General features: G+C 42.4%; 1 protein-coding gene across 2 annotated transcripts in view; it reads right to left on the reverse strand.

Moving 5' to 3' along the window:
* Positions 1-1,796: 1,796 nt before the first annotated feature.
* The window catches only part of DCTN4 (dynactin subunit 4), a 31,017-nt gene continuing 18,444 nt past the window's right edge, over positions 1,797-14,369 (reverse strand). For both annotated transcript variants that reach the window (XM_040345042.1, XM_040345043.1), the window contains 7 exons: positions 13,673-13,785; positions 11,682-11,791; positions 11,513-11,586; positions 7,773-7,827; positions 6,464-6,571; positions 2,431-2,528; positions 1,797-2,281 (listed from right to left, as the gene is read on the reverse strand). In XM_040345042.1, the coding sequence (XP_040200976.1) occupies positions 2,059-2,281; positions 2,431-2,528; positions 6,464-6,571; positions 7,773-7,827; positions 11,513-11,586; positions 11,682-11,791; positions 13,673-13,785 (781 nt within the window). In that variant the 3' untranslated portion in view covers positions 1,797-2,058. The remainder of the gene's footprint in view (positions 2,282-2,430; positions 2,529-6,463; positions 6,572-7,772; positions 7,828-11,512; positions 11,587-11,681; positions 11,792-13,672; positions 13,786-14,369) is intronic.

The following is a 14,369-nucleotide window of genomic DNA, read 5'->3' on the forward strand; positions in this document are numbered from 1 at the left end:
AAAAAAGTAATTCTAGTAAATGCACATTTTTTTTATCTGCAGAAAAATTGGCTTTTTTTTATATTTTTAGAAAGTGAACTTTAAGATAACAATTGGTAGACAAAGTATATGGGTAGGGTAGCAGCTGCATAACCGCAATTATGTGATCCAACACAAGCATGGTGAAAATTGCAAGTCCAGGAGATAAAGGAGAGTGCGTTTTAAAAAAAAAAAAAAAAGGGGGGGGGGGGAACAAAAGGAAAAAATAATATCCAAGCACATGACATAAGGTAAACGCAACCCAACATGACCTCAATAACCCATGCTGATGACCTTTAAAGTCCACATTGCCATTCTGCTGACTGAAACAAACTTGGGAACAGCTTTTATTTATTGGAATAGTAATGACATGGTTTAAGTGCACGGCGCATGAAAAGGTGGCACTAAATGGTCTTAATCCTGTCTCAGTACTTCCCTTTCCAAGCACACATCAAGGCACAAAAAAATAAAATATAAGGCTGCTGCAATGGAAAGTATGGAAAACATCCAACAGAAAATGAGCTTGAGGACATCACCAATCCTGCACTATTGAAATTAGCTCAGACAGAATTTAAACTGCAAAATGGGCCTTATTTATCACTATGTGTGAAGAATAAATTACACAGTTTGCTAGATTCTTCTTTCATTCCTTCATATTGCACTGCTAGAAAAGGGGGGGGGATGTAAAATGTTTAGCCAACAGTCTTTCCTTTAAAGACCCCAAAACACAAGAATCAACAGCATCTTCCAGTTCTTACCCACTCTGCATAAAAAACACCCTCCAAACCTTTTAGTGGAGAACAGAAAACTGAATAATTGTAATGCAACAAATGGTTTAAAGTAGTAGTAAAGTAATTTTTTCCACTTTGACTTACAGGTAAGCTATAAGGCAGCTTACCTGTAGGTAAAAAGAATATCTCCTAAACCTGTACGGTTTAGGAGATATTCCCTTTGCATGCAGCCGCTGACTCCAGCGGCGCATGCGCTCTGAATTCCTGGCTGAAGGTCTGTCAGACGCTGCCAAACCTTGGCGGAAAAGAAGTCTTCCACGGGCATGTGTGGAAGTGACGACATTGCGGCTCCGGCCACTCATAGCGCCGGAGCTGCGATACCCGGAAGACACACCAAGGGAAAATGTCAGCTCCCTCGGCGTGTATTGAGATCACCTGCCGACGCCTCTTTTCAAGGTAAGCATTTCAGAATGAGCTACTATGCGGTGCATACCAACTCATTATGCCTTTTGACTTACAGGTTATATAAAAAAAAAAAAAATTATTTGTCGGGTTTACTACCGCTTTAAAATATATTAGGGGCATTTTACAAAAATAGTCCAGTATAATGGATGACAACAAAAGGAGGTGCCCTTGTAAAAATGGCGCTCCATTTTTTTTTTGAGCTGCCTTACAGATGGCGAGGCTTTTAACACCCTGTTCATTTCACAATTATCTGTAAACGTTTACAGAAGTGTAAAAACTGATGCACAACAGTAAATAAAAACACTTATTTGTAAAAAATGGGGCATAACACAAGTAGCAATAGCGTAGTGTATCCCACAGCAGCCAATCAGAAAAGGATTCCCCTGCATTGGTCAATCTGATGAAAGTCAGCGTCCGATTGGATGTCATGAGCTACAGTCCGCCACCATTTTTGCACTATGCACAGAATTTTCAACCACCAAAATACAAATTACTACAAGGACTTGAGTTATTAAAAGACAAGTCAGCTCAAAACTTGCATTTTGGCTCTAGTTAGAAGTAGCATGTTGAGTCACACCAAGATTCTTAAATACCCAACTGTCATTTTATTAGTACATTATACAGATTATGTATTTCGCAGCTACTTTATCTATTGTTTCAGTGTTAAAGCGATCAGGGGTGACCTAGTAGTGAATTCCCACAATAACTGCTTACAGACAGAGCTAGCCAGCAACCTCCAAGCACAAGTGCACTATTTAGCTCTTTCTCCACATGTACTCTCCAGGTGGAGATGAACATATACCCCCAGGAACATGTTCTTGTAACAAACAAAACCCTGCTGATTCTAGGGAGCCGTCTGTACCACAGGTCCCAAGTCAAGCTCCACATGATGCATCAGCCACACAGCCTCAGAGGAGGTCTCATTGTCTTCCACAGGTCGGAGGGGAGCAGCCAGGTTTCTGAAGTCGTGCTTAAGCTTAAAGCTTACTATCACTCTTCCTTTTTCTTGCAGTGGGGTAACCTTTATAAATACCCCCACTTTATTGGCCTTCCTGAATGCGACAACACTGCAGAAAATAAACCACTGTTAGTCATGCAACAATACAGAATACATATTTAAGACTGAAAGAAAAGTAGACATTTTGGGAGAGGCTGAACATGTGACCAGAAGGTCATCATATCAGACAGTCAAGATTAATTTAACAGGGCCACTTACTCTGGGTCATCTTGGAAATCCTGCGGCTCGGCTAATTCATCATACTCTGCAGCGGCATCTTTGCCAGACAGGAGCAGCTCCTTTGTAGGCACAACCACCTGCAAATGACAGAAAAGGCTGTACTGTGCATTTCTGTATACCAACAGAATCTACCATAAGCGCCTCAAATCACCATGTTCAAAGCTGAAATGCAGCACTCCCTATGGTTAGGTTTACACTTGAGCTTCTTAACAGCATTTTGGAGCCTTTAACCACTTGCCGCCCGCCAATGACATATTGACGGCGGCAAAGTGGTTGTCTGATCCTGACCGGACGTCATATGACGTCCTCAGGATTCTGAGCCGCTGCGCGCCCCCGGGGGCGCGCATCGCGGCGATCGTTGTTGCGGGGTGTCAGTCTGACACCCCGCAACACCGATCTCGGTAAAGAGTCTCTCACGGAGACTCTTTACCACGTGATCAGCCGTGTCGAATCACGGCTGTTCACGGTGTAAACAGGAAAAGCCGTTGTCGGCTTTTCCTCACTCGCGTCTGACAGACGCGAGTAGAGGAGAGCCGATCTGCGGCTCTCCTGACAGGGGGGGTTCGCGCTGATTGTTTATCAGCGCAGCCCCCCCTCGGATCGCCACATGGACCACCAGGGATGCCCACCCTGGACCACCAGGGTGGGCAAAAAAAAAAAAAAGTCTGTCAAAAAAAATAAAAAAAAAAGCATTAAAAAAAAAAAAAGATGCCAATCAGTGCCCACAAATGGGCACTGACTGGCAACATAGCTAAATCAGTGCCGCCCCAGTGTCCATCAGTGCCACCCCACATTGTCCATCAGTGCCACCCTACAGTGTCCATCAGTGCCACCCTACAGTGTCCATCAGTGCCACCCTACAGTGTCCATCAGTGCCACCCTACAGTGCCCATCCATGCCCAGTGCCCACCTATCAGTGCCCATCTGTGCCACCCATAAGTAGCCATCAGTGCCACCCATAAGTGCCGCCCATGAGTGCCCATCTGTGCCGCCTATGAGTGCCCAGTGCCGCCCATCAGTGCCCATCAGTGCCGCCCATGAGTGCCCATCAGTGCCGCCCATGAGTGCCCATCAGTGCCGCCCATGAGTGCCCATCAGTGCCGCCTATGTGTGCCCATCAGTGCCGCCTATGTGTGCCCATCAGTGCCGCATACAAGCGCCGCTAATCAGTACCACCACATCTGTGCCCGTCAGTACTACCTCATCGATGCCCATCAGTGCCATCTCATCGGTGCCCATCAGTGCCGCCATATCAGTGCCCGTAATTGAAAGAAAACGTACTTATTTACAAAAAAATTAACAGAAAAAAATAAAAACATATTTTTTTTCAAAATTTTCAGTCTTTTTTTAGTTGTTGCGCACAAAAAAAAAAATCGCAGAGGTGATCAAATACCACCAAAAGAAAGCTCTATTTGTGGGGAAAAAAGGACGCCAGTTTTGTTTTGGTACAGTGTAGCATGACCGCGCAATTGCCATTCAAAGTGCGACAGTGCTGAAAGCTGAAAATTGGCTTGGGCGGGAAGGTGTATACGTGCCCTGTATGGAAGTGGTTAATGCACGTTTCGTTTCTACATGCATTTTTTTAGGCCTTCCTTTTTTTTTTTTTTGGCTTAACCCAAAAGAAAAGCTAGTTACTATATGAAGGAGAATAAATTGCATGAAATACACACACAGTTCATTCTTGTGGCTCTCCCCAATATAGTCCCCATAGGTACCAAAAACACATAACTCTGCCGCAAAGCACTTCAAATACTCTTTCGAGCTTCAAGCGACATAGCACTCAGGTGTGAATGGGCACCCAGGGATCTGCTGGGAATCCCATATGGAGCGTTGAAGCACTTCTAGAAAAGTTATTCAAATCACTCCGATGTAAACTGAACCAAAAACACACACACACTCACACTCACACTCACACTCACACTCACACTCACACTCACACTCACACTCACACTCACACTCACACTCACACTCACACTCACACTCACACTCACACTCACACTCTGCCCTCGTAACCAAACCTTCTGGTTTGAAATGGAATGAATGAATCCGCGCAATGGACACAAATATTGCCTGAAAGTGATCATGGGGGTTTTGACACTCTTAATTAAGCAGCTGCCCCTACTTAATTTATTTCACCTAAGGGCCCTTTCACACGTACAGACCGTATGTCCGCATTTTCATCCGTCTGTTGTGGATGAAAACGGGACATACATGGGTCCCTATGTGATTATGGGTGTCAGCGGATGACCATCCGCTGACAACTGTAATTTGTCCGCCTCCGCAAAGATCCGAATTTTTGGACTAAAGAAAACCCTATTTTTCTTCCGTCTGCCGGATCGGATGAACACGGACATACGGTCCGTGTTCATCCGATTCCCCATAGGGGAAAGCGGAGGAAAGACAGGGCGGTCCCTGCACAGTGTGCGGGAACCGCCCTGTCAGCTGCCAGCTCAGCGGGATTTTACGGAGGATCCCCGCTGAGCTGTACGGACACACGGAGGTGGATCAATACTGATCCGCCCCATGTGAAAGGGCCCTAAGTGAGATAATAGATTGAGTGAGGTATGAAGGTAGAAGTGGCGCTACATTAATTAATAGATGAATGTAAATAATGTGGGTATTGATTTTACCCTATTTGTGAAGTATAATAAAGTGCACCTGTGCTTAATAGTGAAAAACCATAAGTACAAAAGAAAGATCAAATATGCAATAGTGCACGTTCAGAACTAAGATTTTTATTAACATGCACTATTGCATATTTGATCTATTGTACTTATAGTTTTTCACTATTAAGCACAGGTGCACTTTATTACACTTCACAAATAGGGTAAAATCAATACCGACATTATTTGCATTGCACCTTATATATTAATTAATGTAGCGCCACTTCTATCTTCATACCACACTAAACCTTCTGGTTTAAGGCTGCATTCACACCTGAGCATTTTGTCGCCTGAAGCGCGACGCTCAAAAATGCTAGAGGGGAAAAAATACATCATTCCCTATGGAGATGGTTCACATCTCCACTCCAAACCGCTGACGCCGAACGCCTGAAGCTCAAACAAGTTCCGGACCTTTTTTGTTGCGCGAATTGGGCGGTCTGAGCGTTTCTTTTTCCCATAGAAAGTAACGGAAACGCTCGATTCAAGCGACTAGCGCCACAACGAGCGTTTGCTACGGGCGTTTTGTCGCTTTAATCAATAGAACATTTCACCAAGGCAGAAGATAAAAAAAATAAAAAAATCTACCAACATAGCAACAAGTGATGAAAAGATGATAATTTTTCCTATTGGCTAAAATAAAAAACGGCAAAGTAAAAAAACACCGGACGACGCTGTATGCAAACGCGCAAATAAGCATGAATACGCGCCGGAAAAAACAACCGAACGACCTACGCTCAGGTGTGAATGCAGCCTGAAGAATGAAGCTGGCTCAAAGATCTGCATTCAGCAAACTTTCTGCCATGTGTTAGACACCTGGTTACCTGCTGTGCACTGTGGTTCCTTCTGCCGAGAGCCGTGTCTTGTAGTGACGTAAAGGGTTGGCAGGGAAAAACCACCAAGTGCAGCAGGGGTGGGGAGGGGTGTCAACATCCGACACGCCTAGAGCCACTGAATACAGAAGAGGATTTTTGGAGGGAGCTTTGTCCTTCAACCCAGATGAGTTCAGAGGAGTGGGCAGCGGGAAAGGCTGAACTCCAGAAACAAGGAAGGATTGGAAAAATTTTCAATCCTTAATCTCAATTTAATCTGACACCCAAAAAATAAATAAAGTAAAAAATAAAAAAACACCCACAAAAAACACTAAAAAGGGGATTTATCCGGTACCCATTCTAACAAATGCTTTCACTGCAGGTTATTGTCACAGTGGCACAATAAGTCAAGAGAAATCCCCCAGTGGGATACAGAAAAACAAAAAAAACTAAAAGGATCTTAGTTAAATGCCATGACCACAGTTACCTTTAAGTACCATCTACAGCAATAAAAATAACAAGTTGTTACATAGAGCATACCTTAGCAGTACTGTTGATGTCATGGGAATCCCCCTCTTCACATGGCATTAGTGTCAAATGCGTGAGGTTCTCCACTGGGTTAGTCAGCGTCAGCAGAACCTGGCTCTCCTGCAACACAAAATGTTTACGTTGACAATTATCTTTAAGGCCCCTTTCACACTGGGGCATTTTTCAAGCGTTATTCGAGCGAAGCCTCATCTGCAATCCCAATGTGCTGGTAAAGCACCGCTAAGCCCCTAACGTTTCAGGGTGTTTTTGCAGTGCCTCAGTGTGAAAGGGTAAGGTGTTTTTACAGTGCTTTCAATTCATTTCAATGGAGAGGGGTGTTTTTTTTAGTGCCCAAAAGCTGCTCCAAATAGCGCCATTTTTAACGCTAATACGCTGTAAAAACGCTTCAGTGTGACAGGGGTCTAAAAGTAGATGTAAACCTCAGACGTGAATTTTGAGCAAAGCATATCTCTCAAAGTGTGTATTTGTCTCAATTAAGAGCAATGAGTGTCATTTCATTTCTGTCTGCTGCCTTATTCCTGTTATCAGCATGAATCACTTCTGACAAGTATTCAAAACCAAGAAGAAAAAAAAAAAAAAAAAAGTGACATGAAAGATCTCCAGCACCCAACTTGTGATCAACAGCCTCAGCTGTTCATGTGCACTTTGTGAAGAAGAGTCTGTCCCTTCCCTCCGATCAGCTCTCAGAGCTCTGCAGTGTGCAATTTAAAGTTGTAAAGGTTTTATTTTTAAAACAAGCATGTCTATACTTAACTGCTTTGTGCAACAGAATCCCCTCTAGGTTTTCTATGTAAATTTAACAAACTTTATTGCAGATACATTTTTCCCTTTTGTAATTCTGAAGAATGAATCTGTATGGGAGTGACATTATAATTAGCAATCAGCTGTTGCACCTGCAAGGCTCGAAGAGATTGGCATGGTCAGCGTCCTTTTAGAGGTTTCATATCTCACCAAAAATGAAGTTTGTTGCAGGGGATTCCCAAAATCTGACTTATATCTTTATATTCTGGGAAAAACCAGTAAGCCAAATCACAAAAGAAGGCAATTTAATTTTTCAGTGGGTGTTCTGTACACCTTCACAATGTACATGATACCTACAGGTAACCATTCTGCATGTTACAGAAACATTGCTGCAGATTAAAAAGGTAATTTTTTATATCATTAAGTTACATGACTTGTGTCGAGAGAGAGAGAGAGAGAGAGAGAGAGAGAGAGAGAGAGCATTAAAAGTTCATGTGGGTGTTCAAGGCAGGCGCCCCAATACTTTTGAGATTAGATAGATATATATAGCAATACTGACCTTCATGTTGCGCAAGTTTGGAATTGACATAATCCTCACTTCTGGCACATAGCTCCTGCATAAATCAAAATGATGGTCAACAAATTAGAATGATAGATACTACTAAAAGTGGAGGTTCCCCCTAAAAAAAAAATTCTAACAATACATTGAGAAGACTGATTACACTGCGGGTATGCGTTTTTTTTTTTTTCCGTACATACCTCGTTATCGCCGTTTCATCCCACGGCTTTCGGGTATGATTCTTTCGGGTCTGGGCATTCCTAGTTGATTGACGTTCCTCCGACCGACGCATACTTGACGTCACGACTTTCCGAAAGAAGCCGAACGTCGATGCGCAGGCGCCGTCTATACGGCGCCTGCGCAATGACGTTCGGCTTCTGTCGGAAAGTCGTGACGCGCAGTATGCGCCGGTCGGAGGAACGTCAATTAACTAGGAACGCCCAGTCCAGCAAGAATCATACCCGGAAGCCGAGGGATGAAACTGCGATAACGAGGTATGTACGGGAAAAAAAAAAACCCAGCATACCCGCAGTGTAATCAGTCTTCTCAATGTATTGTTAGAATTTTTTTTTTTAGGGGGAACCTCCACTTTAAGGCTATAGAATCACAGTAAGAGGATTTGGAGCGCTTTATTTCTGTCTAAATAAGAAATCTGGAAGGCTTTTCCCCCCTCGAGACATCAGGTTTTTTTTTTTTTTTTGTGAACACTAACCTGACCAGAGTTAGTTAATTTAATCAATGTGAATATTTTTGTCAGTTTGTGAGCTGCATGTTTTCAGTGATGAAAACTAAAAGGAAAAATAGGATTGAGAAACAAAAAACTGACGAGAATTCATTCTAATTTTCAATTGGCCAACAAAAATCTCCAGTACAATTTAGTCAACTAAAATCGAATGGGTTTTAGTTAAACTGTAATTAATTATTTTAAGCATTTCATTAGAATTTCCAAACTCATACAGTGGGGAAGGTATTTAATCACCTGTAGATTTTGTAAATTTGCCAACTTACAAAGAAATGAAAGGTCTAAAAATGTTATCATAGGTGTATTTTAAATGATAGACAGAATATCAAACCAAAAATCCAGAGCACACACACACAAAATACAAATGTTATACATGTACGAGTTGCAGTTTAGTGAGTAAAATAAATATTTGTTTCCCAAGAAAAACATGACTTTGTGCTTGCCAACAAGGGTTTCTCCACCAAGTACGGAGGTGAGACATTTCTTGTAGTTGGTGACCAGGTTTGCACACATCTCAGGAGGGATTTTGGTCCACTTTTTTTTTTTTTCTAAATCCTTAAAATGATAAGTTCACCTTGGTACACTATGCATTCTGATTGTGTATTTAGTGAGATGGGTGATCACAGATTGGTTGCATTTCATTTAAAAAAAACGTGCAGCTGGGAATGGGTGGGTGGATGATGCAGGGTGTGTGCTAATGAGGTCAGCTGGTCAACTCCTTCCTGTGTCATGACCTAAAGTCTGATCAGGAAGAAAGACATTACTAATGGAAACAAAGATTAGTACAAGAAAAGTAAGTGACTAGTCAGTAGTGTACAATTAGGCTCGGTTCACACCTAAACCGGCCACGGATCGCACAGGCATGCTGTGCGTCCCGTCTCAGTTTCAGGGACAAATCTTTGCCTCAATTCGGCCCTGAAACTGAGGCAAAGACGCACAGTGTGCTCCACAGCCACCCCAGAGATATGTCAACCGTCTCAAGAGCCCAGAGCCGGTCACATTCTCCGTTATGCAAATTGAAATGCAGAGAAACCCACAACCAATTTGCATAGGTGTGAACTCAGTCTCAAGGTTCCTTGGCAACTCAAAATTTCATCTCCCTTCATACATTTTCTATAGGAATCGCCCTCCCTCAAGAAGGCACATGTACAGTCATGCCAATGAACATCTAAAGGATTCAGAGAAGGATTGGAAGAAAGTGCTGTGGTCAAATGAGATCAAAATTTTGCTCTTTGGCATTAACTCAACTCACGTGTTTGGAGGAAGAAAAATGAAGACTATGACCCAAAGAACACCATACCCACAGTCAAGCACAGAGGTGGAAACGTGATGCTTTGGGGCTGTTTCTCTGCTAAGGGTACAGGACGACTTTGCTGCATTGAGTGGGCCAATGGATGGGGCCATGTATTTTAAAATCTTGGATGAGAACCTTCTTCCTTCAGCCAGAACACTGAAGATGGGTCTTCCAGCATGACAATAACCCAAAACATGTAATGGCCTAGTCAGTCTCTAGACCTTAAGCCTATATAAAATGTATGGAGGGAGTTGAAACTTCAAGTTGCCAAGAGACAGCCAAGAAACCTCAAGGATTTAGAGAAGATCTGTAAAGAGTGGCCCAAAATCCCTCCTATGATATGTGCCAACCTGGTTACCAATTACAAGAAACGTCTTCTGTCTGTGCTTGCCAACAAGGATTTCTCCACCAAGTACGAAGTCATGTTTTGCTTGGGGATCAAATACGCATTTTACGCACTGAACTGCAACTTGATTTATAGCATTTGATTTATGCATTTTTTCTGGATTTTTGGTTGATATTCTGTCGGTCTCATTTAAAATACACCTATGATAAAAAAAAGTTAGACCGTTCATTTTTTTGTAGGTCGACAAATTTACAAAATCAGCAGGGGATCAAATTATTATTTTTTTCCCCCCACTGTATACTCCTGGAGTAAAAATCTAACATTTATGGTATTAAGCTGTGAATGTGCATTATAGACACAGATTAAGACCCCTTTCACACCATAGCGTCGGCGGTAAAACGCCGCTATTTTACCGTCGTATTTGCGGCGCATTTCGGCCGCTAGCGGGGCACTTAACGATAGCGGCCGAGAAGGGGTCAATACCGCCCGCAATGCGCTGCTACAGTAGCGTATTGCCGGCGGTACGGCAGCACTGCCCATTGCTTTCAATGGGCAGGAGCACATTAGCAGCGGTGAGTTCACCACTGCTAATGCTCTCCAAAGAAGCTGCTGCCAGGACTTTTTCCCAACACCCTGCCAGAGCACCGCTCCAGTGTGAAAGCCCTTTGGCTCTCACACTGGAGTGTGAGGAGCCGCTGTTTATGTCTTTGTTTATTGAACTAGTTTTATTTATAAACAAAAATATTGGTTTGACAGAAGAAGTGCCACTTTACCATAAAAAAATAAAGTAAACTCTATTGGCTGTAATGCCAGGCTGCAAGTGAGGATGGGGAAGTAAATAAGAGTAAATGAGAGTGAGGGAGTGCACAGGGCACATAACTGGAAGCTCTGGTGAGGCTGTTATGATACACAGTGCCAAGCACTAACTTGCTGGGAGGGGAAACATTCACCATGAAACATCCAGACACTAATCCAATGGAGGAGTTCCTCTTCTGTGGTTTGTAAAGCATTGTTTCATAACTCCTAGGCAGGAGGCAGACAGAGCCTGCATCAATACAGCTTGCCAATAGCATCAGGAGGCTGGGGCTTTAACAGACGGAGCGGGTGTTAGAAGTTGAGGTGGGTACTGAAGATTTTAGTCAACTAACATGTACTGGAGATTTTAGATGACTAAAAACGGCTTTTTAGTCGAAAGACCGAGTAAAACTAAAATTTGACATCAGAATTAAGCAGACCTGACAAAATCAGGGCTAAATACAGTACAGTTTCATTTACAAAATAATTTTCACTGCAATCAGTCTAGAAAAAGTGTCAAACTGATACACAATTATTGTTCAGCTAGGTTTTCAGATACTCACACTGCAACCAGTTGAATCTTAAATTTAATAGACGTGGGGTTAAATTCTGGTTTGCTCAGATTATGTTCGCATTTCTGGAATACACAAGGATGACAACACACATTTAATCACACAATTTTTCTAGGCACTCTCCTTCCCATGTTAGGATTAACTACCAGGACTGACATACCCGGCATCGGAGAGATCTCTTGATGAGGAGATGTTTGTGGCGAGGGTGAAGCTGAGAGGCACAGATGGGTTGGAAGTCAGGCTGTAGCAGGCGCTGGTCCAGCGTAGTAACTACCATAAAAAACAAAAGGAGGAGTATAATGTGAGAATCTTTTCGTGTTAAGTACCAAAGACAGTGAGCTGGGGATGGGATGAGGAAGCCACCACTATAGTCAACATTTACACGAAATAGAAAACATCTGAGAGGATGACAGAGACGCTGTCACTTTAACCATTCAGGGCAGCGCCACAGCGTCGGCTGAAATAACTTGCTGGGAAAGGGGCCAATCCACACTCCTGTTGCCTTATGAGTTTATGTGAAATCTCCAGTAATAGCAATTGTAAATATGAATATATTTAATTTAGACTTGTGTTCATGCGAGTGTGTTAGATAGCGTCACAGAAGTGTGTTATACAGACGAGTCGGTGCCTAAGTTGGGTATTCAAGCCATGTGACCCAAACCTCTTTGTTCTTCAAATATTCACTTCTAAGGATCCCTTGTTTAGATATGTCACCAGGGCCGTGGCCAGCTCATCATGAATACATAATTTCCCTGAAGACCTCTACTTACAAGGTTACGTACAAAAGGCTGTGCCGAGCATTTGCATTAAAAGTGGCTGAACTATGCTAACACTTGGGATTGGAGATTTAGCCAATCCTCAATAGGGAGGCCCACCAATCAGAGCCACGCCAACCAATGAGGCACCAGCCTGTAATGATATACATAGACTAGATGGGAGGGAAGCACACACTCTCTGGTAGAGCGGTCACCTGAATGGAAACTTTGTGGGCCACAGCCTGGTAACTAAATCGGGTTGTCCTATGTAGATTAATGTTTTAAGGAATATACTCTAATCTTTCATGTAATCCATGATGTTTACCCTTTTCCTGTACAATTAGATAGATTGCTGTGTATTAGTATAGGCCTACTTACTATATACGAATACATTTTTGTCATTGTGTTAAAGCTTATACTCATGGTCAAAAAAACGAATTAACCGAAATCATAACAGAGAGATATTAAATGTTATATATATATATATATATATAAAAAAAAAAAAAAAAAAAAAAAAAAAAAAAAAAAAAAAACTTATGGGTAACACTCCCTACCCAAAGCCCTTGGTGGTGATGCAGCTTACCCAGTGGGATAAAGTTCCTTCCCCCATGTGACAGCATTTGCAACTGGCAATTGGTTATTAGGCATGTGCATTGTTACATAGAGAGGTTGCATGCTCCCCCCATAACCAGGATTCATACACCACTATAGCAATGGAGAGAAGGCTCAGATGGAGGAGTAGAAACTAGTACAGCTTGATGGGGAAGGGCTATCAGCAGACACTGACTTTGACCTAAATGGACTGCATGCAAAAATACAAATAAAGTAAAAAAAAAAAAAAAAAAAAAAAAAAAAAGAGAAATCTTGCCTGACAATGGATTTCTAATTCTGTCCAGCTACTTTTGTGCTAAAAGTCAGCAAAAACAGTATAGCCAGGAGGGTGACACCATGTTCCCCATTAGTAAAAAATTCAGTGGTATATGAGAAGAAACCCACCGATAAGGAATTTGCTCCTGCATGCATGAATACTTCAGAGCCCGATTGGCATGTTTAGCTGTCCCTCCCTCAGAGTGTGAATGCTGCTGTGACGGAAAAGATGGCACCTCTGCAGAATTATACCCCATGATGCGTCTGCACCAGAACTAGCACAGCTTCCAAATGTTGGTCAATATCTAATGCTGAAGGCAGATCTCAGACAGTACAAGCACAGCTGTAGCTGAGGTTCATACATCCCTCTGCTGACATGAGCACACAAACCAATGGAAGATCATGAACGGGTTACCTTCCAAACACAAACTGAATATAAACAGCTCAGTAAAAACAAGATATGATCCCTTGTTTATTGAACCCAATATTCTCCTAAATATGCCACCATCTAGCAAAAAAAAAAAGTTACCTTCAGTTAGATTGATAGGTCTGGTGTAATAGTCTTCAGGGAGAGGCTCCACTTCATCTACTGCCTGTGCTGGCTCAATCTTTATCTCCTTCTGATCTTCCCCTTCCTTCAGACTGGAAAGAGAAGAATCCACATCAATCGTCATTTTGCAACTCCTAATGACAACAGAAGCTGTAAATAGTTAAGTTTACTGAATGTGTTTGAAATAGAAAAAAATAAAAAAATAGGGGAGCAGCTGCAGGAGTGGGAACCGTTTACATGTTCCACCCTAAAAATGTGTTCGAACACAAAAGGTGAAATTCTTTTTTTAACTGGTTCCCGACCGACTCACGTTTATATACTGTTGCAGAATGGCTCTCCTGGGCAAAACCCCGTACGGTTACGGCTTTCCCTTTAAGGGCTGCCAGACGGCACGCGCTTTTACCGTGCTTAGAATGTGTTTTTTCATAGGTCACGTGTTTTTCACACAGCTGCATTATTGATGTTTTTTTCAATGCATTTAAACCGGTAGGTGCGTTTTTGGTGCAGTTTTTTTTTTTTACTTTCCAAAAATGCAGCAAGCAGCATTGACACCGCAATGGACCAGTGTGATGACATACACTATATTGTCAAAATGTATTGAAAAAAGAGAGTTTGGTCAGCGGGACAGAGGCCAATCACCATGCGGAGTAAGCATATAAAAAAGGTATACAGTATT

This window comes from Rana temporaria, chromosome 3 (genome assembly GCF_905171775.1).
Source record: "Rana temporaria chromosome 3, aRanTem1.1, whole genome shotgun sequence".
Taxonomy (NCBI): Eukaryota; Metazoa; Chordata; class Amphibia; order Anura; family Ranidae; genus Rana; species Rana temporaria.